The sequence below is a fragment of the Passer domesticus genome, chromosome 10 (genome assembly GCF_036417665.1).
Source record: "Passer domesticus isolate bPasDom1 chromosome 10, bPasDom1.hap1, whole genome shotgun sequence".
Lineage (NCBI taxonomy): Eukaryota > Metazoa > Chordata > Aves > Passeriformes > Passeridae > Passer > Passer domesticus.
In genome coordinates, this window is record NC_087483.1 from 42,858,923 (window position 1) to 42,883,007 (window position 24,085).

Below are 24,085 nucleotides of genomic sequence, written 5' to 3' on the forward strand. Positions count from 1 at the left end.
TGCTGTCCATGTCCCTGTCCGTGTTCCCTGTCCCTGTCCCTGCCCCTGTCCCTGTCCCTGCCCTGTGTCCCTGTGTCCCTGCCCTGTCCCTGCCCTGTGTCCCTGCCCTGTTTCCCTGTCCCTGCTCCTGCCCCTGCCCCTGCCCCTGTCCCGTTCCTGTTCCCTGTCCCTGTCCCTGCCCTGTGTCTCTGTGTCCCTGTGTCCCTGTCCCTGTCCCTGTCCCTGCCCTGTGTCCCTGTCCCTGTTCCCTGTCCCTGTCCCTGTCCCCTGTCCCTGTCCCTGTGTCCCTGTCCCTGTCCCTGTGTCCCTGTCCCTGTGTCCCTGCCCTGTGTCCCTGTCCCTGCCCTGTGTCCCTGTCCCTGTTCCCTGTCCCTGTCCCTGTGTCCCTGTCCCTGTCCCTGTCCCTGTCCCTGTCCCTGTCCCTGTCCCTGTCCCTGTTCCCTGTCCCTGCCCTGTGTCCCTGCCCTGTGTCCCTGTCCCTGTCCCTGTCCCTGTCCCTGTCCCCATCCCTGTCCCTGTCCCTGTCCCTGTGTCCCTGTCCCTGTTCCCTGTCCCTGTCCCTGCCCTGTGTCCCTGTCCCTGCCCTGTGTCCCTGTCCCTGTTCCCTGTCCCTGCCCTGTGTCCCTGCCCTGTGTCCCTGTCCCTGTCCCTGTCCCTGTCCCTGTCCCCATCCCTGTCCCTGTCCCTGTGTCCCTGTCCCTGTCCCTGTCCCTGTCCCTGTCCCTGTCCCTGTCCCTGCCCTGTGTCCCTGTCCCTGCCCTGTGTCCCTGTCCCTGTCCCTGTCCCTGTCCCTGTCCCTGCCCTGTGTCCCTGTCCCTGCCCTGTGTCCCTGTCCCTGTCCCTCCCTGCTGGACAGACGGACGTGCAGGAAGGACAGGCGCACGCCCAGCGCGCTCTGGCTGAGCCATGGCTGCAGCAGCTCCGGGGCACCAGGGCTGCTTCCACAGGGCACTCGTGCCCTCTGTGAGGGACTCCCGGGTCACAGAGGGCCCAGGGCCAGGGGAGAGCTGCAGCACAGGCTGGACAGGTCCAGTGGAAGGTGACCCTGCCCGTGGTGATCTCTGGGGTCTCTTCCAATACAAAACTTTCTATTTTTCTAAGGCCTGGCGTGAGCTCCGGCCTTGCAGAGCCCAGATCCTCAGAAAGAGCCTGACTTCAGGCAGGCAGTGGGGAAAAGGCAAGGCTTGTCTCTGCACAGCCACCACCAGGGGCTGGCCCTGCTGCTGTCAATAGCTCCTGTGTTTGTCTTTTGTCTTGCTGATGGGTAATAATTTTCCGAGCGAGCTCAGGGAGCAGTGACTCTTTTATTAAAACTAATAAGGGAGGGAGTCACAGGCCTTTAAAAATCACTCAGGAAATGATTGCTGACAAGTCTTTCTTGCCTCACCCCTCAGAAGGAGCGTGGTGAGGAGGTAGGATGCCCTGCATGCCATCAGCTCGTGGATTTGCTGCCATGTATGCTCAGGAACCCCAGGTTCTACAGCGTCCTGCAGCTTCACTGGAGGTAATAGACGCTCCAAGTGTGCATTGTTTCAAATGTCTGATTTTGTCTAAATATGGCCAAAATCACATACCAGGGGTATAAACAACTGTGGAACATTTTGGGTGCTTTTTAGCACCTGCTCCAGAGCTAAAAATACAAATCCTGAGAAAAAGTGGAAACAGCTCTGCCTCTGTAAAGAGAGAAGAGCCAGGTGCTGGTCCTGCTCCAGGACACATCGCCCAGGGTGGGTTTGCAGGGTCCCTCTTCCTCCAGCTGTGTGACCAGGACAAGGCACAGTGCAGCCAGAGACCCTCTGTCCGGGTGCAAGCCTGCCCTGCCCGGGTGCAAACCTGCCCTGCCTGGGTGCAAACCCTCCCTGCTGTGCCCCAGGGAGCTGCAGCACCCAGGAGAGCAGGGATCTGCAGCTCCCAGCCAGCTCCTGGGCTGCAGGAACCACAGCCTAACAGAGACTGAGCTTTTCTGCAACCAGAGCAAAAACCTCACCCATCCCTATCAAGACTGCATCTCCTGATCTCAGACATCTCTCAAAAAAGCTTATCTTGGCACAGAGCCCTGTCCCTGGATGGATTGGCCTGGTGGCTCATTCCCTGCACAAATCTGGATTCCAGTCTGAATTCATCCAGGTTTAGCTGCCACTGCTGCTCCTCCAGCCCCTTCCCCTGCCACGGGGTGGGTGACACCTTTCCCCTCCCAGCCCCATCCCGCTGAGCCCTGTCCCGGCTGGGATGTGCTGCTGGGGGCTCGTTTGGGGCCAGCTCTGGCCCACGGCTGCCTGCTGCTGCTGCAGAGCCAGGAGGAGCCCGAGGCTGCCCTGTTTGCAGCCCCGGCAGCTCCAAGGCAGCGCTGAGCCCTGCCCGTGCTGCAGCCCCTATCCATCACCGGAGTAACCTGATAAAGGAGATGGGGAAATGACAGAAACACAGCTCCTTGCCAATATTGCTGCATTTTGTGTGATTAGAACAATCTTCTGTGGAGAAAAGACCACGGCTGTGTGTGGCTTCATCCATTTCCATCCCGAGAGAGCAGCAGGAGCACTGCCCGTGTGCCCCAGTGCTTCCCTGGCTCTGGGCAGCCATCCCAATATCCCATCCCATCCCATCCCATCCCATCCCATCCCATCCCTATCCCATCCCAATATCCCATCCCATCCCATCCCATCCCTATCCCATCCCATCCCATCCCATCCCATCCCATCCCAATATCCCATCCCATCCCATCCCATCCCTATCCCATCCCATCCCATCCCATCCCATCCCATCCCATCCCATCCCATCCCATCCCATCCCATCCCATCCCATCTCATCCCATCCCATCCCATCCCATCCCATCCCATCCCATCCCATCCCATCCCATCCCATCCCATCCCATCCCATCCCATCTCATCCCATCCCATCCCATCCCATCTCATCCCATCCCATCCCATCCCATCCCATCCCATCCCATCCCATCCCATCCCATCCCATCCCATCCCATCCATCCATCTCATCCCATCCCATCCCATCCCATCTCATCCCATCCCATCCCATCCCATCCCATCCCATCCCATCCCATCCCATCCCATCCCATCCCATCCCATCCCATCCCATCCCATCCCATCCCATCCCATCCATCCATCTCATCCCATCCCATCCCATCCCATCCCATCCCATCCCATCCCATCCCATCCCATCCATCCCATCCCATCCCATTATCCCATCCCATCCCATCCATCAAAGGAAGGGAAGGGAAGGGAAGGGAAGGGAAGGGAAGGGAAGGGAAGGGAAGGGAAGGGAAGGGAAGGGAAGGGAAGGGAAGGGAAGGGAAGGGAAGGGAAGGGAAGGGAAGGGAAGGGAAGGGAAGGGAAGGGAAGGGAAGGGAAGGGAAGGGAAGGGAAGGGAAGGGAAGGGAAGGGAAGGGAAGGGAAGGGAAGGGAAGGGAAGGGAAGGGAAGGGAAGGGAAGGGAAGGGAAGGGAAGGGAAGGGAAGGGAAGGGAAGGGAAGGGAAGGGAAGGGAAGGGAAGGGAAGGGAAGGGAAGGGAAGGGAAGGGAAGGGAAGGGAAGGGAAGGGAAGGGAAGGGAAGGGAAGGGAAGGGAAGGGAAGGGAAGGGAAGGGAAGGGAAGGGAAGGGAAGGGCCCACCCAGCCATGGTGGCCTCAGCCTCAGCAGCATCCTGAGCCCCTCCAGCCTCCAGGTGCGAGGTCACACGGGTGACACGAGTGGCAGCAGGTCTCAGCCTGCCCCAGTCACATCCTTCAAGCAGGACAGCAACTGGCTGTGTTCTAATGACCAGGGACACAGTGGCATCCATGGAGAGAATGGCTAGAAAAGGAGGAGGAAGTGGAAAAAGAGGAGGAGGAAGAGAAAAGAAGAAGAAAAACAGGACAAAATAGAATAGACTTCAAGAAAACCTAAGAAATAGAATAAAAGCCAACAAATAGAATGAAAAATAAGATAATGAAAACTAAGAAGTAGAATAAGTAAGAGTCCTGCTCTTGAGTTAGACTTAAACCCAAAAAATTAGCTTTTAATGTGCCTCTTTTTTCTCCCAGCTTCTCTATGTAGCTAAATTCAACTGATTTTGTTCTGCTCCGGTGCTTCTCCCCTGACCCCTCTGGTTCTTTAACAAACAGTATCCAAATGTGGATGTTCTTCCCCAAAACACCCGTTCCCTCCTTCACCTGGACTTCTGTTGCCAAGTGCCTGTGCCATTCTCTGTGTGAGCTCTAAATTCTCCTTCTCTAAAGAGTCCAGCAGAAGAAGAAACCCTCTTCACCCAAGGCCACAGATGCTCCTTCACCCTCAGGCGCTGCTGGGTGTAGTTTGCAGAGGAAATAAGTTTAAACTTTCTTTTTTCCCCAGTTCTGAGCATGGCAGAACAGGGGGTCCCTGTGAGCACCCAGCAGGATGCTGGAATGATGCCCTGGCAGGTTCCAGCTCCCCTGGCACCTCCTGGAGAACCAAACTCACCCCCAGGAGATGGAGCTTCAGGAGCCTCCTGCACCTCCTCGTTCCATAAGTGTAATTACACCCGTGGATTTTTCTCTTTAATCACAGGATGAGCTTTTAAAAGGAAAACAACCGAGTCCAGCAGGTTCTCACGATGATATTTGCTGGGGGATAATTCAATTATTGTAGAAAATTATTTTAAACATTAAGATGCACAAAGTTCAGTTTCCCCTGTTTCTGTGACTATCACCCAAGCTATTGATAAGATGTCTAAATTTATTGCAGAATAATTCTGCAGGAAAAGAGATAAAAGGTTCCTGAATAAAATATGAGGCGAGAGCTGTAAATTGTAGCAATGCATATCATTTCATTCAAATGTAGGAAGCAATTACCATCTGCTATACTCATCAGTTCCCTCCTTTATGACTTAATTATATGTTTAATGCTATCAGATCAAGGAAAGGGCACAATAGATGAATGAGTGAAAGAAACAGAAAAGATTCAGCAACAAGACAAAAGGCAGATGAAAAGTAACCCAAGAACAGAATTGATTTCATTTGTTGGGAGAGGAGTTAATTTAAATAGTATATTCTATCATCTCCCGTGCTGTACTGAGATAATATAAATCATGTGTTTGTGAATTTGCTTCATACAATTTTAACAAAAGCATTCAAGTTTCTGAAAACCCAGGGTCTGCAGGTTTTGATTTATTTATGAAATGAGTAACATTTACAAAGAAAGAGCAGTGAGTGACACCAGAGCATTTAAATGATTATTAACAGCACTTTGCTGTACAAGTACGAGATGACAGAGGGGAAGACAACGAGCTCAGCTCCAGCCCCTCCTGTCTGGGCTCCAGGACCTGCTGGGATCACCTCCCGTGGTGGCCCCAAGACCCCCCCAGGTCCCTGCACAGGACTGAGCAGCTGCCCTCCCCCAGCTGCTCTGGTTTGATGGTTCTGGATGTGTCCTGGCACAGCTGCTGGCACCCTGCATCCTGCACCCCTCACCCAAAACCCCGCAGCCCTGTCAGCTGAGCCTTGTGTTCTGCACCCTGCATCCCTGCATCCCTGCACCCCTGCATCCCTGCACCTTTTATCCCTGCATCCTGCATCCCTCCATTCTGCATCCTGCACCCTTCTGACTACACGTGCCCATGGAGGAAGGTAATCATGGAATAATGCAATTTGCTTAAATATCACATGGTGGGGTTAGAGCACAAAAAAGGATGTGGTCTCCTGACAGAGCTCCGGTGCTTTTAGCTGCCCCCAGCATGAGCAGGAGCAGTGGGGCTGGAGCAAAGCCAGTGGGATGGGCTCCCAGAGAGCTGGGGACAGCTGGAGTTGGGGGCACAGCCAAGGGACACCCCTGTCTAGCACTGCACATGGAGAGCTAAACACAAGGGCACCCAGGGCTTAACGCTTCTCACTTGAGGTCTGAATGCACGTTTGGATTAGATATTAGGAGGAAATTTTTCCTGTGAGGGTGGGCAGGCCCTGGCACAGGTGCCCAGAGCAGCTGTGGCTGCCCCTGGATCCCTGGCAGTGCCCAAGGCCAGGCTGGACAGGGCTGGAGCACCTGGGACAGGGGAACGTGTCCCTGCCATGGCAGGGATGGGATCAGATGGAATTTAAGGTCCCTTCCAGCCCAACCCATCCTGTGCATCCGTGACTCCCACTGCACAGCAGGGACTTACTGAGGGGTTTGCCCCCACTGAGAGGGGATCACTCCCCTGCAGCAGGGCAGCTGTCACAGGGCTGGACCTGCATCCCTTGTGGGCACCAGCACCAGGGCCTGCCCACACCCCCAGCCACTGTGTGTGCAGGCAGAGATGTGCTGGGAGGTTCCACAGAAAGAAAGCAGTTTTGTACTAATTCCCTTAATTTATTCACATCAAATGTCAGTGCAGTGTCATATAAAAGTCTTTTATGATTTTAAAACAAATGGTCCCTGAGGCAGGAAAATAGTTATAGTGCCATTTCTAAAATTAATTTAATTCCTGCGGAATAGAAATAAAAAAAGTGCCTGCTCGGTTGCACAAGCATCACAAATAGCACTGGAACATTTCTGGAGAGGCTTTTCAGCTGCACTCACCCAGGCTTTCCCAGCCTTTTTGCCATCCCTGGCATTAGGAGCCTCATGCTGGGCGGGGGTGAGGGCAGGGATCTGGGCACCCCGTGCCAGGGCTCACCTCCTTCACAGGCAGGAATTTCTCCCTAACATCTAACCAAAATCTCCCCTCCTTCATTTTAAAGCCCCTCTCCCTCGTCCTGTCCCAACAGGCCCTGCTCAAGGTTTGTCCCCATCCATTTTACTGTCTCCACGGACACTGGTGCCCATGTTGGTGCCCAAGGGCAGTGCTGCAGAGCACAGAGGTGTGAGATCTCCTGAAAACTCCTGGTATGGATAATTAAAATAAGTCCCAAACACAAGAAATCCTGTTCAGTGACTCAGTCCCACACTCCCCCGCTGCTCCCACACACCTGCTGCTGCTCAGGCAGAAATGAAGCACTTACGGATTTTTCATGCTTTGTGTTTAGGGCTCCACATTTTGTCTCTCCCTCTGCTCATCCAAGGCCACCCCCAGCATGACGGGGTTTGGGAACCTGCCAGAGATGCCTCCAGCTGCCCTGGCCCGCCTGGAGCACCGCAGGCTGGTGCCAGGGAGCGGGGAGGCACAGGCACAGCCTGCAGTGGGGAGCACGGCTTTGTCCCCACCGCACAGGGCACACCCAGCTCTGCCTCCCGGGCTGCACAGGGACCCTGCACCCCCAGAGCCTGAGACCCTCGCCCAGGCTCCCCCACGCCCCACGGGAGGCCAGGCTGTGCATTCCTGAGGGACAAGGATGTGTGCAGCCCAGCCTTGCCTGGCTGGAGGAACAGCTCAGGGCTCACCTGCTCACAAAAGCCTTCGGGGAGGATGAGGAAGGAGGGCGGTGCCGTGGAATGCTGCTGGGCAGTGGGTGCTATCAGCCAGCCCGACTGACCCCAGGTTAAACGCTCTGAGTGAGGGTGTGGAGCACAGTGTCCCCTGACAGAGCCCAGCAGCAGCGAGGACGTGGCAAGGCTCCTGAAGAGGAACCAGCTCCTGCTAAGGAACCAGCGAGTCAGTGCTGCTGCCTCGCTGCCCTGCACAGCCCTGGGACAGCGGGGCTGAGCGGGAAACGAGGGGGAGGAAAAGGAATACGGGACTAACCTGGGTGCAGTGAGTGAGACAATATGGGGGTTTGCAGCCCAGAGCCAGGGGATGATGCCCAGGGGGTCCCTGCACCCCGCGGGGAGCTGCGGCCCAGGGCCATCCCTGCTCCAAACATCCCCGTGCTCAGCAGACAACTTGACAAATTCGGTTTAACTGTTTTGATGTAATGATGCAATTAGGTAAAAGGGTTCAGCAACCAATTGCAATTCACTAATTTCAACCATCTGCTTCAGCACTTGTTCTGTGTGTGCCAGACTTCAGAGTCTTTGCTCTAATAGTAATTAATGAAACTGTTAATAAGCTACATATATCATATTATGCTGCAATAATTTATCAAAGGATAATATTATGAGACAAATTCTATATAACAATTATAGAAAATGGCTTACATTACCAATGCTGCACACTGCTCACTAGTTTCTTTACTCTTCCCTTCTTAATGAATTCCCTAATTAATTTAATGCATACGATATGCATAATCTGAAATTTAAAAACATCGCTGGGTCAGGTTTTAACCATCCTCTTTTACATGCTGTCTGCTTCTACAAGACACATATTAGCAAAACATGACCTCTATGCAAATCAGGGTGCCCGCTCTGCTGCCGGTGCCGGCAGCGGCGCTGCGGCACGCTCCTGTGCCACGGCAGGGAGCCAGCAGAGCCACCACGGGCACCACCCACAGCAAACCCAAACTGCAGCAGCTATTCCAGCCCCTGGCTGTGTAACCAGCCCTGTTCTGGGGAGAGCTGCCCTCACTCACACACCGTGCAAACAGCCATCCAACACCGGGGCTCGCTGCCGCCACCCGGCCCGGGATAACGAGGCCAGCTTAAAAATCCAGACACCTTCCAAAACAGAAATGCCAACTGCAGTCTCTTCAGCTCCAGATTTTTAAGCATCCAGCATACAACTGCACAGCATTTCCCAGCTTTCTGCCTCTACAGCTTTGGGGTTTTCCTGCAGAACATGACTGCAAACTCTCCATCCAAAGTTTCAATTTTCATTCCCCTCTGGCTTCCAGAACAGCACCACACCCCAGCGGGACAGGGTACTCCAGCTTCAGTGTTTCTTTCAGTGGGACAGTGGAAGGTGTCCCTGCCCATGGCAGGGTGTGGAACTGGATGAGTTTTTATGTCCCTCCTAACCCAAACCTTTCTGAGATTCTTGTGCTCCATGGAAGAAATACAATTTACCAAGCTAGCCAGGCTTTGGCAAGAGATCCTTCCCTCACGAATTCTTTTTGGACAATGTATTATTTACACTGCTAAAGTATTATCCAGAGACCCAGAGTGAGTGATATTAACATTTCCTTATCTTCTGGGACACTTCTGGCTGAAAAAGTGTTGAGTTTTCATCTTTCAGCAAGCTTGCTTCCGCTCTTTCCATCTGACGCGTCAGATTATTTTAATGATGGAATACTTGATTAAATTAATTCCTCCCTACAAAAGCAGCTGTCTTGTGTCATGGAATCTGTTCAGCTATCTGGAACACTGGTACTTGCCAGGGAGGAGAGCCAAAGCGCAGAGTGTGGGGAGGGAGTGCCTGACCACACCGAGACGGCAGTGACTCTGTCACAGCGCGTAAGGCTGAGGCTCCGCGGGGACACCCGGGTCTCCCCCTGCCCTGCAGGGCTGGATCTTGTGCCCAGGGGTTCGGGAAGAGGCTGCTGGCCTGCCCCGCTGGCAGAGGAAGACACTTCCAGCAGCTCCAGGGGTCCCACCACATGCTGCCATGTCCCTGTGTGGGTGCTGTGCTCGGGGCTGAGCCCTAAAACACGGCCCAGGGTGTGCTGGCAGGGCCCAGCAGTGGGATCGGCCGTGCCCCAGGGAGGGTCAGCACCAGCAGGGGGAAAAACCAGATGAAAAAGGAAAAACTGTGCCAGCATGGTGAATGAAGCACAGACCGTGTGCGTCAAACTTTTATTTCTAAACAAACGGAATTGTTCCATTTAAGTTCATCTCTTGCTTACTGTCAAGCTGATGCTCTTTTTTTTTTCCTTTTAGAGAGTTTTTTGCAATCTTATCCTTCCCTCCCGCTTACTGAGAGTCCTCAAGCACCATCCACACATGCAAATCCTCCGAAATCAGAACTGCCTGCCACGTCTGAAGGAGTTTGCTTGGCAAAGAAAAGCCTTGGAAAAACAACAGAATGGCCATTTCCTTTGTTTTCCATCAAACAACATAACCATAGGCTGGGTTTTGATATTGTTAATTTTGTGAAGTATGAATATTAATGTAATTTTTTCCACTTATTTCTTTTCAATATTCATACGCACTGCAGTGGGTTGGAGCCCTTTATTTAACAAAATCTCCAGCTTTGGGATTTGGAAACAGTGCATTGCTATTAAATTGATTAATACCAGAGAACTTTAGGAGAGTTTAAGCTAAGTTTAATAAAGCTTCAAAACACCAGCTCAGTTTTTTTTTTCTTTCACTCAGGTGCCAGTATCCCGAGTTCTCGGAGCTGCTGCCCACAGGTGATCCCACAGCTCCTTGCCCTGGCCGTGCCCGGTGCCCCGGCGGTGCCCGTGTCCCCAGGCACTCTCCCTGGCCGGAGCCGCTGCCCTGCCCTGGCCGCTGGGGTCCCGGCAGCTCAGCGGCCAGTGCCTGCGGTGACAGACCCCGCTGCTGGACGCCGTGGGGTGGCAGAGACTCTCCGAGGTGTTCCCATTCCCGAGGGATGCGCTGCTCTCTCGGTGCTGTCGCCTCATGGGGCTCCGCCGTGGCTGTGCCAGCACTGCCAGGACAGCCAGGACAGCCAGGAGAGCCACCACAGCCAGTGCAGCCTGCCCTGCCAGGACAACCAGCGCACACGGCACAGCTGGCACAGCCAGGACAGCGAGCACAGCCAGCCCTGCCGGCAGAGCCTGCCACGTCCCGGCCTGGGAGCAGGAGCCCGAACCGGAGCAGGAGGGTGGTTCCCCGCCCGTTCCTTCCTTGGCGCTGTCGGCTCGGCCCACCGGAGGCTGCCGTGTCCGCCAGCGTGGCTCCCGGGCCCTGTAATTGAGCGGGATGTGAACACACCCACGTCCTCAGCCGCGGCTCAACCACCGACCGCCGCCAGCTGCCACGTGGAGCAGGGACACGCACGGCCCCCCAGCCACGGCCCCCCAGCCACGGCCCCCCAGCCACGGCCCCCCAGCCACGGCCCCTCCGAGCCACGGCCCCCCAGCCACGACCCCCCAGCCACGGACCCTCTGCCCCCGGCGGGGACCCCCGGGGCACGGACCCGGGCAGAGAGCCCCCAGCCCCATCAGTGATCCCCACCAGTGACCCCGGGATGTGCCCCCAGCCCCATCACTGACCCCGGGATGTGCCCCCAGCCCCATCACTGACCCCGGGATGTGCCCCCCTAGCCACACCCCCGTGCCCCGGGCTGGCACAGCCCCGCTGCCCCCGGGATGTCCGGCCGGGGCCGGGCGGGTCCCGGATCGGGTTCCAGCGCGGGCGGGTCCCGGGGCGGGGCGGGGCGGGTCAGCCTCGTCCCGGCCCATCCCCATCCCTGTCCCGGCCCCATCCCCATCCCATCCCTGGTCCCAGCCCTGTCCCCGGCCCGCCTCCCGCTCCGCTGGCCCGGGGCTCCCGCGCCCGCCCGGGATGAGCGGGCTGCGGCGGCTGTTCCGCGGCAGCGGGCGGGCCCTGGCCTTCGTGTTCGCCGCCTCGGTGGCCTGGCTGCTGCTCGACATGGCCGCGCTCCGCCTCTCGCTCGGCGAGGCGGGCGGGCGGCTGCTGCGGGAGGCGGCGGGGCGCGGGCCGGGGCCGGGGATGGGGCCGGGGATGGGGATGGGGCGGGCGCGGCCCCGGCCCCGGCGCGGCCCCGGGGTGCCGGCGAAGGCGGCGGGGGAGGCGGGAGCAGCCCCCGGGAGGAGCGGGGCCGGGGGCCCGGGGCCATCGCCGCCGCCCCGCCAGCCCCCGGGCCCCGGCGGCGGGACGGGCACGGCGCTGCCCGGGGCCCGGGACAGCGAGCAGCGTCCCCCCGGCACGGCCGGACACCCCGGCCCCGCAGCGCGGGACAGCCAGCAGCGTCCCCCCGGCGCCGCGGGACACACCGGCCCCGCAGCCCAGCCTGCAGCAGAGGAGACAAACACGGGACGCGGAGAAACTCCCTCCGAAACTCGCTTCATCCCCATTAGCACCGGGGGGATGAGCCCCGCCAGCAACGCAGCCCCGCGCCGCGGGCCCCAGGCTGCGGGGAACGCCACAGGGAGACGGGGACAGCACAGAGAACTTGCTGACAAGAGCAGCGGTGGTGCCCACGCTGCCGCTGCCACTGCTGGGGCCACCGCCGTGGGTGGCAGGAACCGGACGCTGGGTACGACGCCAGGAGCAGCTAGGACGACACTAGGAGCAGCTCCTACAGTGGCTGGCACTGGCCAGGATGGGCAGGAACAGAGGAAAACAGCTCCTGGAGCAGCTGGGACAGGCCAGGATGGAGAGAAGAAGAGGGAAACAGCTCCTGGAGCCACTGGGACTAGCCAGGATGGGCAGGAACAGAGGGGAGCAGCTCCTGGAGCAGCTGGGACTAGGCAGGATGGGCAGAAGAAGAGGGAAACAGCTCCTGGAGCCGCTGGGACTAGCCAGGATGGGCAGGAGCAGAAGAGAGCAGCTCCTACAGCAGCTGGGACTGGCCGGGATGGGCAGGAACAAGCAGGGGGCAGCCCAGGGATGCACAGAGTCCTGTCCATGGATGCAACACTCGCCCCGAGAGACCCCCGAGCTCCCGGCCAGTTTGGACACCCTGTTGCTGTCCCTGATGATAAACAAGAAGAAGCAAAAGGCAGATGGAAAGAGGGAAACTTTAATGTCTACCTCAGCGATCTGATCCCCGTGGATCGAGCCATCCCAGACACCAGGCCGGCCGGGTAAGATCTGCTCCCCCTGCACAAACCCCCGTGCTGAGCCCTGGCAGTGGCTCCGTGGCGCTGGGGAGGGCTGCTGGGGGCACACCAAGCTCTCCACTTCAGCCGTGCTACCTGTCAGATGGCTTGTGCCTGTCCAGCCCAGAGCAGCCTGTTGTTAAACATGAAACTGCGTGAAGTTTGCAGGTCATAACCCACTGAGCCCAGCTGCCCAAGGGGCCAGGACAGCCAGCACAGCTGATGGGGTTTGGGCCTCTCTGTGCATTGGGACGCTGTACCTGGTGTGTGAGGTGCAGCTTGGATCACCTGGAGGGTCAGGTGCAACTCTGATCACCTGGAGGGTCAGGTGCAGCTCTGATCACCTGGAGGGTCAGGTGCAACTCTGATCACCTGCTGTGTGAGGTGTAACTCTGATTACTTTGTGGCACAGGTGCAGCTCTGATATCCTGGTGTGTCAGGTGCAGCTCTGATCACCTGGTGTGTGAGGTGCAGCTCTGATATCTTGGTGTGTGAGGTGCATCTCTGATATCTTGGTGTGTGAGGTGCAGCTCTGATCACCTGGTGTGTGAGATACAGCTCTGATATCTTGGTGTGTGAGGTGCAGCTCTGATCACCTGGTGTGTGAGATACAGCTCTGATATCCTGGTGTGTGAGGTGCAGCTCTGGTCACCTGGTGTGTGAGGTGCAGCTCTGAGCAGTCACATTTCGTGGGTTGGTTCCCGTGGGTGTGTGAGGGCAGCAGGAGCCCCGCTGCCCAGAGGGGCTCTCACACCTCAGGCTGCCGTGGCCCTTCCCTGGAGGAAGAGACACCAGCCCTCCCGGCCAGGGAGCTGCTGTGGCTCCACAGAGCCTGCAGGGGACAGCTGAGTGCTGGCACCGTGCAGCAGGCACAGCCTGCAGAGGCAGCCTGGGGACTGCCCTGTGGGCATGGGCACGGAGGGACGTGGAGCCTGGCTTTGGGGAAGTGTCACCCTGAGGTGTGTGACTGACCCTGCACGTCTCGGCCCTGCAGACATTGCCCGTGCTGGTGGTGCTGGCTGAGACCTGCACGGCAGGAACGGAGCAGGGAAAGGGGACACAGCTGGGGCTGCTCCCTGATGCCACCTGCAGAAGCCACCAGGGCACAGGGCCTGAGCCAGGTGGCACAAGGCCAGCCCCGGGTGCAGAGCAGGAAGCGCCTCCGGCAGTGACGCACCTGCCCAGAGGAGACGCTTTGCTGTCACGGGGAACACCTTGGCCAAACATCCCCGGGGCTGTCAGCTCTGCCAAGGGCACCGAGCTGCCCTGGCTCCCTGCTTCTGCCAGGAGCCTGTGCAGGCTCTGTCCCAGCCCGCTGGCACAGCCAGGTTGTAAGGGCCGGCTCAGGGCAGGGGCTGGTGGCAGCTCTTGGCAGCCAACAATCATGCTTTGGTGTATTCCAGTCTGTCCCAGTTCAGGCTGCAGTTGCTGCTGTGGTTCTGCCCAGGGTACTGCACTAGGCTCTGAGATCTGCCAGCCCGTGCCTCTCTGTGCTCAGAGCTCGCTGCTCCTGGAGCTCTGCTGGCAGTGCTGTGCTCACGGGTGCTGTGTCCCTGCTGTGCGGGACAGGGCCCGAGGAGGAGCGTGGTGGGCAGCAGCCTGTGGGGAGCACTCCCTGCACAGCCTGGATCAGGAGTCCTGGGGCTGAGGGAAAAAGGGAAGAGAAGGCTCCAGGGAGACCTTAGAGCCCCTTCCAGTGCATGAGGGCTCCAAGAGAGATGAAGAGGGACTGTGGGTCAGGGTCTGGAGTGCCAGGACAAGGAGCAGTGGTCTCCCACTGCCAGGGGCAGGGATGGATGGGATATTGGGAGGGAATTCTTCCCTGTCAGGGTGGGGAGGCCCTGGCACAGGGTGCCCTGGGAAGCTGTGACTGCCCTGTCCCTGGAAGTTTGAGGCCAGGCTGCAATGGGGTTCTGAGCAACCTGGATTAGTGGAAGGTGTCCCTCATGGGAGCCTTTGGAAGGAGATGGGCCTTGAGTTCCCTTCCAGCCCAAACTATTCCAGGATTCTGTGGTGGAGGACAATGGGGGCATGAGGTAGGACAGTTCTGCTCACCAGCTGCCCAGCAAGGCGAGGCAGGACTGGATCCAAAATTTACTTTTTGGTGTTTTCTGCCCACTGACCTCCCTGAGACAGACACATCTCAAGGGTTGTGACACAGAGTAATTCTGGGGTAGATTTCACTTAGCCAGAAAAGCCCTGAAACACCTCTAAATTTCCTTCCAAAGAGGTTCCTGTCAGAACCAGGTGAGTCCATCCTGACCCTGGGGCTGTGTGTGGGGTCCCCCTGCCCTCCCAGCACTGCAGGGCTTTTCCTCCCTATGTTGGGCCCTTTCCCCTTCCCTGCACATTTCCCGGGAGCACCAGCCCTGCAGATTTCCAGGGGCGTGCTGGCCGCCGCCCGTGAGCCCGTGTTGCTGTTGCAGGTGCTCCGAGCAGCGGGTGCAGGACGACCTGCCGAGCACCAGCATCATCATGTGCTTTGTGGACGAGGTGTGGTCGGCCCTGCTGCGCTCCGTGCACAGCGTGCTCGGCCGCTCGCCCCCGCACCTCGTCGAGGAGATCATCCTGGTGGACGACTGCAGCACCAAGGGTACGTGAGCCTTCTGTGCCTTTGTGGAGCCAATATGACTTGAGGGCAAAGCGCGATTTGTCCTCTGTAATTCAATTCCAAGTAGGAGAGAATCACATTTTCTGCTCTGCTGTATTGAAGTGCATGCCTGGCCTGCACTGGGGCTGAGGGTGATCAGAGGACAGGGGGGTGCTGGGGCTGGCTGTGGGGGATGGAGGCAGAGGCTGCCGGAGCACCAGGAGCACCAGGGAGCTGCATCCTGCCCATTCATCTTTGGGGAGTCCTGGCTCAAGGGCTTGTGCGGTCAGGAGATGCTCCCAGCCCTCAGTGTGCAGCTCCCGGCAGGTGTCCTGTGTTCCCAGTGCTGGGGACAGGCTCTGGGGTGGCTCAGAGGGCAGGGAGCTGCAGGGGAGCAGTGCTGAGCAGGGATCTGCGCTTCCATCGCCATTTCAGCTGGCACCCAGCCCCTGCAGTGCGATGCCTCCACTCTCTGCTGGGTCCAGCCCTCCAAAATCACAGAGCGGCGCAATTTCCCCACTGCTGGCTCTCAGGAAAGCGCTGCCTCAGGTGGGCTCAGAGCTCCCACGAGGAGCCGTGCCCACACACCTGAGTGCCTGGCGTGCCCGGGGGCGCTTCCAGGGACAGCCTGCTGTGGCTCGTCACCGTGCCAGAGGGCGGCCGGGCTGAGGTGCTCGCTGTGCCCTGCAGAGTACCTGAAGGAGCAGCTGGACGCCTACATGTCGCGCTTCCCCAAGGTGAAGATCCTGCGCCTCCGGGAGAGGCACGGGCTGATCCGGGCCAGGCTGGCGGGAGCTGAGGTCGCCAGAGGTAGGACAGGAGCCGAGCTCAGCCCCTGGGGACCCCAGAGGTGCTGGGCACCCCTCCCAGTCCCTCCCAGTGCACCGAGGGTGTCCTTTTGCCACGATCTCCAGCCCCTGCCCACCACCTGCCCCTGCCAGGCTGCGTCAGCACCAAAATGGCCATTTCTGTCAGGAACCACCCTGCCAAGCAGGGAAAAAACGCTCCTGGCTGTGGCTGGGCAGGTGTGGGGAGCCAAGGAGGGCCGAGGCGCAGTCAGCAGCACCCCGAGCCCACAGGGCTGCTGAGCAGGGCAGGGCTGGAATGCCCGAGGCTGACCCTGCCCACGTGTGCCGCAGGTGCCGTGCTGACGTTCCTGGACTCGCACGTGGAGTGCAACGTGGGCTGGCTGGAGCCGCTGCTGCAGCGCGTGCGCCTGCGCCGCACCAAGGTGGCCTGCCCCGTCATCGAGGTCATCAGCGACAAGGACATGAGGTGAGGCCGCTCGTCCCCATCCAGCTGTGTCCTGAGCACGCCTGGCACCGCCAGGGTCCGCTGCAGGCCGGATCCGTGAGTGCAGACCCCCACCCTCTGCAGAGCTTCCCACGGGGCAGAGCACTGCTGTGGAATTAACGGCGGCTCTGGATGTGGCCCATGTTTATCACACACCTTTTTTGCCTTTTCACAACTTTTAGTACACGAGGAGGATTCCTGATGAAATTTGTTAAAGTCCTGGTTTAATTACCCGCAGATATTCGTCTTCTCTCATTAGGGGTGACATTTCAATCAGGAATGTGGCTCAGAATTAGTCAGCCCGATCTTTCCTCTGTTTAGTTACATGACCGTGGACAACTTCCAGCGTGGGATTTTTACTTGGCCAATGAATTTTGGATGGAGGCAGATTCCACAAGAGGTCATTGAGAAAAATAAGATGAACGAAACTGATATAATAAGGTAAAAAAAAGAAGAAATGCGAGAGCTTTGCAAATCAGCCTGTTCCTTTGGTAATAATTTAGGAGCAGAGGCTCCTTTGAGGACAAGTGTTGTTATTTTTTGTCCCTGTGCTTTCCAGGACAGGTGAGGCACAGGCAATCCCCCCATCAGGCATGGGCAAAGTCCAGGAAGCCTTTTTCTCCATGCATGGCACTGCTGGTGTGTCAGCCAGGAGAACACTTCACTGCCTTTCTTGGCAGTGCCTTTCTTTCTTCAGTGCCTTTCTTTCACTGCCTTTCCCCTCCCTGCCCCGTTACGGCTTTCAGGCCAGCTAAAGCCACCCAAACACCTCTCTGTCACACCGTGTGGCCTCTCTGTTCCAGGTGCCCTGTCATGGCAGGTGGCCTGTTCTCCATTGATAAGAAGTATTTTTCTGAGTTGGGAATGTACGACCCAGGACTGGATGTCTGGGGAGGGGAGAATATGGAGATTTCATTCAAGGTGGGTCGCTGTCACACCGCTGTACCCTGCCAGCCTGGGTGAGCGATGGGGCTCCGGCAGGGGCTCCCAGGGACAGCTCCCTGTCCCTGGCACCTGGCCTTCTGCCTCTCTTGGCCTGCACCAAGGCAGCGCCCCCTCAGCTCGTGTCTGTCCTGACCTCTGTTCCTCAGGTCTGGATGTGCGGAGGAGAGATCGAGATAGTTCCATGCTCCAGAGTCGGGCACATTTTCAGGAACGACAATCCTTACTCCTTCCCCAAAGACCGGGTGAGGACAGTGGAGAGGAACCTGGCACGGGTGGCAGAGGTGTGGCTGGACGAGTACAAGGAGCTGTTCTACGGCCATGCCCAGCACCTGCTGCGCAGCGCCCTGGATGTCGGCGACCTGAGCCAGCAGACGCGGCTGCGGGAGAAGCTCGGCTGCAAAAGCTTCCGCTGGTACCTGGAGAACGTGTACCCGGACCTGGACGCTCCGCTGGTTAAAGCCAGTGGGCTGGTGGGTCCCCAGGGCTGTTCCCACCAGGGGCTGGCCGTGCCCGGGCAGTGCCCACCCGCCGTGCAGCTCCCGCGCCTGCGGCAGCCTTGGGGTGCTCGATACGGCACGGAGCTCTGCTCTCCGGGGGTTTTGTAAAGAAACAGGTCCCAGACACACGGGACAGCTTCCCTTTGGGGGGCTGGCTGGGTGTTGGCATGGCCGAGCTGGGAGCATGGCTGTGCCGGGACAGGCTGTGCCAAGGGCTGGGTGAGAAACCCTCCGTGCTGGAGGTGCCGCTCGAGGGGGCCGGGGACCCCGCCTGCCCCTGCCCCGGCAAGGGGGTCACGGTGCGGGGGCTGTAGGGTCAGGACCTGTAGGTGCAGGGTTTATAGGGTCGGGGTCTGTAGGTGCAGGGGCTGTAGGGTCAGGACCTGTAGGTGCAGGGTTTATAGGGTCGGGGTCTGTAGGTGCAGGGTCTGTAGGGTCGGGGTCTGTAGGGTCAGGGTCTGTAGGGTTGGGGTCTGTAGGTGCAGGGTCTGTAGGGTCGGGGTCTGTAGGAACAGGGTCCTGCAGGTGCAGGGTCTGTCGGGTCAGGGTCTGTAGGGTCAGGGTCTGTAGGAGCAGGGTTTATAGGGTCAGGGTCTGTACGTGCAGGGTCTGTAGGAGCAGGGTTTATAGGGTCAGGGTCTGTACGTGCAGGGTCTGTAGGAGCAGGGTTTATAGGGTCGGGGTCTGTACGTGCAGGGTCTGTAGGAGCAGGCTCTGTAGCACGGCTCCGCCGCCAGCAGAGCGCAGCAGCCGCTCGCGTTCCCGGCGCTGCGGGGCCGGGAGCGGGGCCGGCACCGCTCCGGGCACGGAACCTGCCCCTCGCCGGGGGCAGCGGCAGAGAGCACTTCAAAGGCCTTTTGGATTGAATGCTGCCTGCACAAGCCTCTTGCTTGGCGCCTGGTGAAGAAGCCGGGTCAGACTCCCCTTCTCCCCCACCACAGAATTCCAGAATGGTTTAGGTGGAAAGGGACCTTAAGCTCAGCTTATTCCATCCCTGCCGCGGGCTGGGACACCTTTCACTAGACCGGGGTGCTCCAAGCCCCGTCCGGCCTGGCCTGGAACACTCTTTTCTGCCTCCCTTCGTTATGTGGCAGTGTTAATCTGAGAGTCCCGTGAGCCCAGCAGGTTCAGTGTTACATCCTCTCCCCCGTCCTGGGAATTTCTGTCTAAATCTGCCTTCTGTTGCTGTTTCCCAGCTCGTTAACGTGGCCCTGGCGGGGTGCATCGCAGTGGAAGGCACCAGCCTGGCGTTCGAGGAGTGTGACATTAACAAGGCGGTAAGGACAGCCTGCACGGCCCGGCCGTGCCGCTCCCCCGGTGACCTGTCCCCTGCCCGGGGCCAGCGCGGCCCTTCCCGCCCGGGGACACGGCCAGGCCGTGCCTGGCAGCAGCGAGGGGCAGGAGCAGCCTGCAGCCAAGCAGCAGGGCCACGAACAGCAAATGCAGCTGGTCGGGAAAGTTTGATAAAGCACATGAAAGCAAAGATTTAAACAGCAGCCTGCGATGCGTGTGCAGCTGCTGGACATCCAGCTGTACCTCACAGCCCTCCCAGTGCCCAGAGTGCCAGGACCCAGGGAATGGCTCCCAGTGCCAGGGGGCAGGGACGGGTGGGAGTTTGGGAATTGGGAATTGCTGGCAGGGAGGCTGGGCAGGCCCTGGCACCGGTGCCCAGAGCAGCTGTGGCCAGCCCTGTGACGGGGCCGTGTCTCTTGCTGCTGTCTCCCCGCAGAACCAGAAGTTCAACTACACGTGGCTGAGGCTGATCCAGCACGGGGAGCTGTGCTTGGCCCCGGCAGGCGCCGTGGGAGCCGTGGGGCTGCGCCGCTGCCAGGGCAGGAGCCGCAGCCTGGCCTGGCTCCACAGGGCGCTGGCCAGCGCCCAGCCAGGGCTGGTGAGTGACATCAGGGGGCCAGGGGTGCACAGCCTGCCACAGGGACACCCCACCCTGTGCTGCCCGCTTTGGCAAGGCCGCCTGTCCCCTAGAGAGGTGCTGGCCTCTGCCCCTGTGCCAGGGGTTGTGTCCGTCCCAGCGCCGAGCATCCCGGCACGGCTGCCAGGCTGGGGACACTGGGGACACGCAGGCACTGCCACAGCAACAAAACAGCCCACACAGCCTGGTGTGACACAGAAAGCGTCAATAGCACTTAGGGGGAGATGAGCCAGCATCGATTGGCTCTCGGCTCGCAGGGGTTTTTAAAGACAGCACCGAGGGAAAGGAGAAGAATGGATACTTACACTAATTGCCTGTGCTGCACAAAGAGTCATGGCTGTGCCTCTGTCTGCCTGGTGCAAGTACTTGTCCAAAATGCTCTGAAATGGCATAGTCTATTGTTGAGAAAAAAAACACTCTTCACTTAAGAAAGAAAAAATGTAGCATTCAATATACAGACAATTTCCTGTTGCCCTTTGGTTTTTTCAGCCCAAAGTGCTGAATGCCAGAATGCCACAGGCTCGCATTGGGTGTTTAGGGAAAAATACAGGAAAATTTTTATCCACTTACTGAAAATTGTGAAATTGTCATTTCACTTTGTGAAAAATATGCAGAAATGGCCAGGGAGCTGTTACAGGGCACGGGCAGGTCTTGTCTCCTGTTGCAGCCTGATTTCTCGGCTGAGGGTGAGATGGATTTGGTGGTGCTCTTTTACTGGTGCCAGCAACAGGAGTCTGAGGAGAGCTCAGTGGCTGCTGCCTGGAGGAGTTCCAGTGCTCGGCCCTCTCCTGACACCAGGCATTGTGTTGTCCAAGGATGTGAGGTGCAGTTCCTGTGTGCACAAAGGTGCAGCTTCTGCCCAGGCTCCCGGCACAGGTCACACCAGGAGTGTTTCACCTCGGTGCTACTGAGCTGCTCCTGAGCACCACTGCAGTGCCAGGAGGGGCACAGGAATGCCCCTTGCCTGGGACAGCACCTGCAGCATCTCCTGGCTGGCCACAGGCCTTGGAGAGGGTAATCCAAGCAGGTGTGGAAAGCAAAAGGGTGGAGGTCACTCAGACTCCTTGTTCTTCCCCTGCCCCAGCACTCGGGCTCCAGGGCTGAGTTACCCAGCATCCTGTCAGTGCCAGGTTCATCAGCACAAGCTAAACACAGGACCAGTCTCCTGCTGCACATTCCCTGTGGAGCAGAGCCCATCCGAGGGACTCCCTCCACATGGAAACTGCCACACAGACAGTGAGAGCTCATCTCTGTTCCCAGCAGAGGAAAGGCCAGGGCAGGACTGGGCTGCTGGCGTGTGGCTGGACTGCTGTGTGTGATCCTGGCTCAGCAGCAGCTGCAGGCTTGGATCCCGAGCCAAAGTCCCTGTAAGTCAGCAGAGATATCTCGGGTGTTAGGGACGAGCCAAAAAAGGGCACACAGTAAGGAGCTGGGCTTTCTCAGAGGGAAAGGAGAGCTGCTGCTGCTGCTGCTGCTGCTGCTGCTGCAGGAGCCCCAGAGCCTGAATGCCCCCTGAGCCCCCTGATCCCAGCCCCTGAGCCCCCTCTCTGTCCTGCAGACCGACCACCTGGTCTGGGAGCAGCGGCAGCTCCCGCAGCCCGCGTGCCTGGAGGTGCATCCCTCGTACAGAGCGCTGCGCCTCAAGGGCTGTGACCCCAGCAGCCCTCACCAGAAGTGGCAGTTCAGCAGGTACCACGCGGACTGAGGGCAGCCCTGCACCAGGGCTGCCACGGCGTCACCGCGGGCTCCGGGGACGGCGGCGGCGCTGACCAAGGGGGAAGTGCATTTCTGTGATGTGGCACCTGCACGTGGAGGGATCCGAACACCCGGAGGAGCACGTCTGCAGGGCCTGAACAGAGCAGCGTCATTTTCCTCTCTGCAGGAGACTTTGGGATAAACTCGTTTTCTGTATTATTAAATGGAAATATTTTTTGAAGTCCCCATCCTACTGTAAGCAAACATCACTCAGCTGCCCCCAACATATCCTACAGAAATACTTCCAGGGCCCTGTAAGTCTGTAAGCAGCAAATTGGGCTGCTCATTCCTCCGCAGAAACTGGAAGTTTCTCGATCAATGCACCAAAAAAATCCAGCGCCGTGTCCTCAGGGATCTGGCTGCAGGATCCCTCCCTGTGGGACGTGCTGTGTGAAGGTGAGGATCAGGGCTCTGAGGAGTCACTTGCACACCAATGGAGCCCACATTTCATAGTGGGAGGTGGGAGGGGGTCAGTCCCACCCAGGGCTGTGGACAGGCCTGGAGCAGCCCTTCCCTGTGCTGGGGACAGAGGGACACATGTGCCTTGCTTGGCTTGGTGGGGACAGGAGCTGCTGGAGCAGGGAACCAGGGGTTTATCCTGCTGCACTCCAGGGCCAGCCGGGAAGCTTCTCTTCCCAGGGCAGCCAAGGTGTCCCACGCCAGGGCTGCCAGGAGCCCAGCCCTGTCCCCAGCCCCTGTGGCTTTCTGGGGGCTCTCCAGGAGCCCTGCTGCTCCCTCAGCCCAGGCTGCACGGCACAGCCAGGCTCTGCACACCAGGCTCCCTCTGGACTCACTGTCACGGGCACTGTCAGTGTCTGTACTGTACAGTTCTTAATCTCCAAGATCCGGCCCCAGTCAGCGATGGGATGGATTTGATGGGAGGGTAAATCCTGTGTGCCAAGGTTGTAGATGCAGAGTAAACACCAGGCAGGGTTTCCAGCCCTGCTCCCACTGGGAATTCCTGCTGGGGGATGCTGCTCCCGGAACCCTGCAGGGCTGCAGTGGGAGGCAGTGCTCTCCTCCTGCCCCACTGCCCTGTGCTGAGCTGAGGGGCTGCTCCAGGCAGCCCTTGGGAGCCTGGGCTGAGCGTGGCACCCCGTGCTCAGGTGGGCACAGCCGAGCCCCAGCCCTGCCCCACAGCCCTCCCTCTCCTCTGGGTGTGCACAGGGCCCGGGCACAACACTGCCTCTGACGTGGTGGATCAGCGCTGACAGCATCTGACAGGCTCAGTCTGCCAAAATATTGACTGGCCCAGCAGATTTTCCCAGTTGACTCCCATTCCAACTGTCTTCCTGATTTTCCCTCCCTCCTTCAGCGCAGCTAGCCCGCAGTCACCATCAGAAAAATGACACAGACGTTGTTTGGGCAGTCAGCTCGTATCAGGAGCATGAATTTCATCAAACTCTGTTTGCTGACATTCAATCACTTGTCACCGAGCAGGCGGCAGGCAGTCATATGTCACGGTCACATCCCATCGCCAGCCCTGTCACTCGCGCGCCGCTGCCCCGCTCCTGCAAATGCTCACTTCCCTGCTGGATCTTTGCTCAGCGGCGGCGGGGTGCCTGGGGGCTGCTGGCAGTGAGCTGGTGCTCAGTTCGGAGCGCATTCCCACGGCACCAGTCAGCCCAGTGTTCCAGAAAGGAGAGCATTTTCCGGCAGCCCGTACCCCGGGCTGCAGCGGGGCCGGGGAGCGAGGCACCGGGGGAAACCGTGTGTGGGGTGGGGACAGCAGGCCCTGCTGCCCCCGGTGGTAAAAAATAAATAAATAAAAATAAATGAGAATGGATGGAGCTGCTTCCTGTGAGCACGGTGTGTTAAATCAAACCAGCCTGGTTCCTCTCCGGGGTTACTGCCAGGCTGGGCCGTGAAGCATCGCCCCAGGAGGAGCCTTCAAAGCCCCAGTTCCCCTGGGTCTGGCCTGTGGGCTCCTCGCTGGGTGCAGGGAGCCGAGCTGGCGCTGCAGCCTCACCTGCTGCGGGTGTGGTGACGATTGTCACCGACTCACCCCACCAGGCTCTGCCCCTTGCTCCCCTGCGCCAGCCCGCACCCGGCACGGCACAAACGGAGAAAAGGCTTTGGGGCTGTGCTTGCCATGGCCTGGCCAGCACCTGCCTCAAAGTGCCTCTGCCCCAAGGGACAGTGTCCAGATCCCTGCTTGTCCCCTGCCCTCGGGGATGGGCAGAGCTCCAGCGCCTCTCCCTGCCCTTCCCTGCCTGCGAGCCCCTGGCTGCTCACACACACCCACCGCAGGGCCAGGCCGGGCGGGCAGGGCTCTCCGGCCCCCCGAGCATCCCAGCGCTTTCATTTTCCCACTTTTTTTACCCAGGAAAGCAGGAGAGGGCGCTGCGGTCCTCGGCTGAGCAAGCGCTGCTTTGCAAGGAAGGCGAAAAACCAGCCCGAGGTTCCAAAAGCCAGCCCGAGGCTCTAAAAGCCGACCCGAGGTTCCAAAAACCAGCCCGAGGTTCCAAAAACCAGCCCGAGGTTCCAAAAGCCAGCCCGAGGCTCTAAAAGCCGACCCGAGGTTCCAAAAACCAGCCCGAGGTTCCAAAAACCAGCCCAAGGTTCCAAAAGC

At 58.8% G+C, this 24,085-nt stretch overlaps 1 protein-coding gene and 2 long non-coding RNA genes across 8 annotated transcripts; 2 read left to right on the forward strand and 1 right to left on the reverse strand.

Annotated features, from left to right (window-relative positions):
• The first annotated feature begins 1,030 nt into the window (after window positions 1-1,030).
• LOC135308403 (uncharacterized) lies at window positions 1,031-2,591 on the forward strand. 2 transcript variants are annotated; one of them, XR_010368839.1, is made up of 4 exons: window positions 1,031-1,177; window positions 1,395-1,504; window positions 2,053-2,127; window positions 2,463-2,591. It is a non-coding gene; the product is annotated as an uncharacterized LOC135308403 (long non-coding RNA). The 2 variants fall into 2 exon arrangements; XR_010368838.1 differs by having other exon boundaries at window positions 2,053-2,173; window positions 2,463-2,577.
• Window positions 2,592-9,764: 7,173 nt separating this feature from the next.
• Window positions 9,765-11,343, reverse strand: LOC135309292 (uncharacterized). The gene is made up of 2 exons (XR_010369601.1): window positions 11,271-11,343; window positions 9,765-10,623 (listed from the first exon to the last, which is right to left on the reverse strand). It is a non-coding gene; the product is annotated as an uncharacterized LOC135309292 (long non-coding RNA).
• GALNT5 (polypeptide N-acetylgalactosaminyltransferase 5) lies at window positions 10,834-23,299 on the forward strand. 5 transcript variants are annotated; one of them, XM_064435371.1, is made up of 10 exons: window positions 10,834-12,488; window positions 14,930-15,096; window positions 15,784-15,903; window positions 16,233-16,368; window positions 16,708-16,827; window positions 17,190-17,307; window positions 17,478-17,801; window positions 19,025-19,105; window positions 19,558-19,719; window positions 21,317-23,299. In XM_064435371.1, the coding sequence occupies exons 1-10, from the start codon at window positions 10,969-10,971 to the stop codon at window positions 21,461-21,463; spliced, it is 2,895 nt and encodes a 964-aa protein (XP_064291441.1). In that variant the 5' UTR covers window positions 10,834-10,968; the 3' UTR covers window positions 21,464-23,299. The 5 variants fall into 5 exon arrangements, with proteins under 5 accessions (XP_064291441.1, XP_064291440.1, XP_064291444.1 ...); XM_064435370.1 differs by lacking the exon at window positions 21,317-23,299 and having other exon boundaries at window positions 19,558-21,279; XM_064435374.1 differs by lacking the exon at window positions 21,317-23,299 and having other exon boundaries at window positions 17,478-17,743; window positions 19,558-19,720.
• The last annotated feature ends 786 nt before the right edge of the window (window positions 23,300-24,085 follow it).

What these genes read in the sequence shown, in the direction of transcription:
- GALNT5 (XM_064435370.1), top strand. Translation starts at nt 10,969, where the DNA reads ATGTGCCCCCCTAGCCACACCCCCGTGCCCCGGGCTGGCACAGCCCCG. An exon ending in CCAGACACCAGGCCGGCCGG is followed by an intron (nt 12,489 to 14,929) that starts GTAAGATCTGCT and finishes TTGCTGTTGCAG; the next exon opens with GTGCTCCGAGCAGCGGGTGC. An exon ending in GGACGACTGCAGCACCAAGG is followed by an intron (nt 15,097 to 15,783) that starts GTACGTGAGCCT and finishes TGTGCCCTGCAG; the next exon opens with AGTACCTGAAGGAGCAGCTG.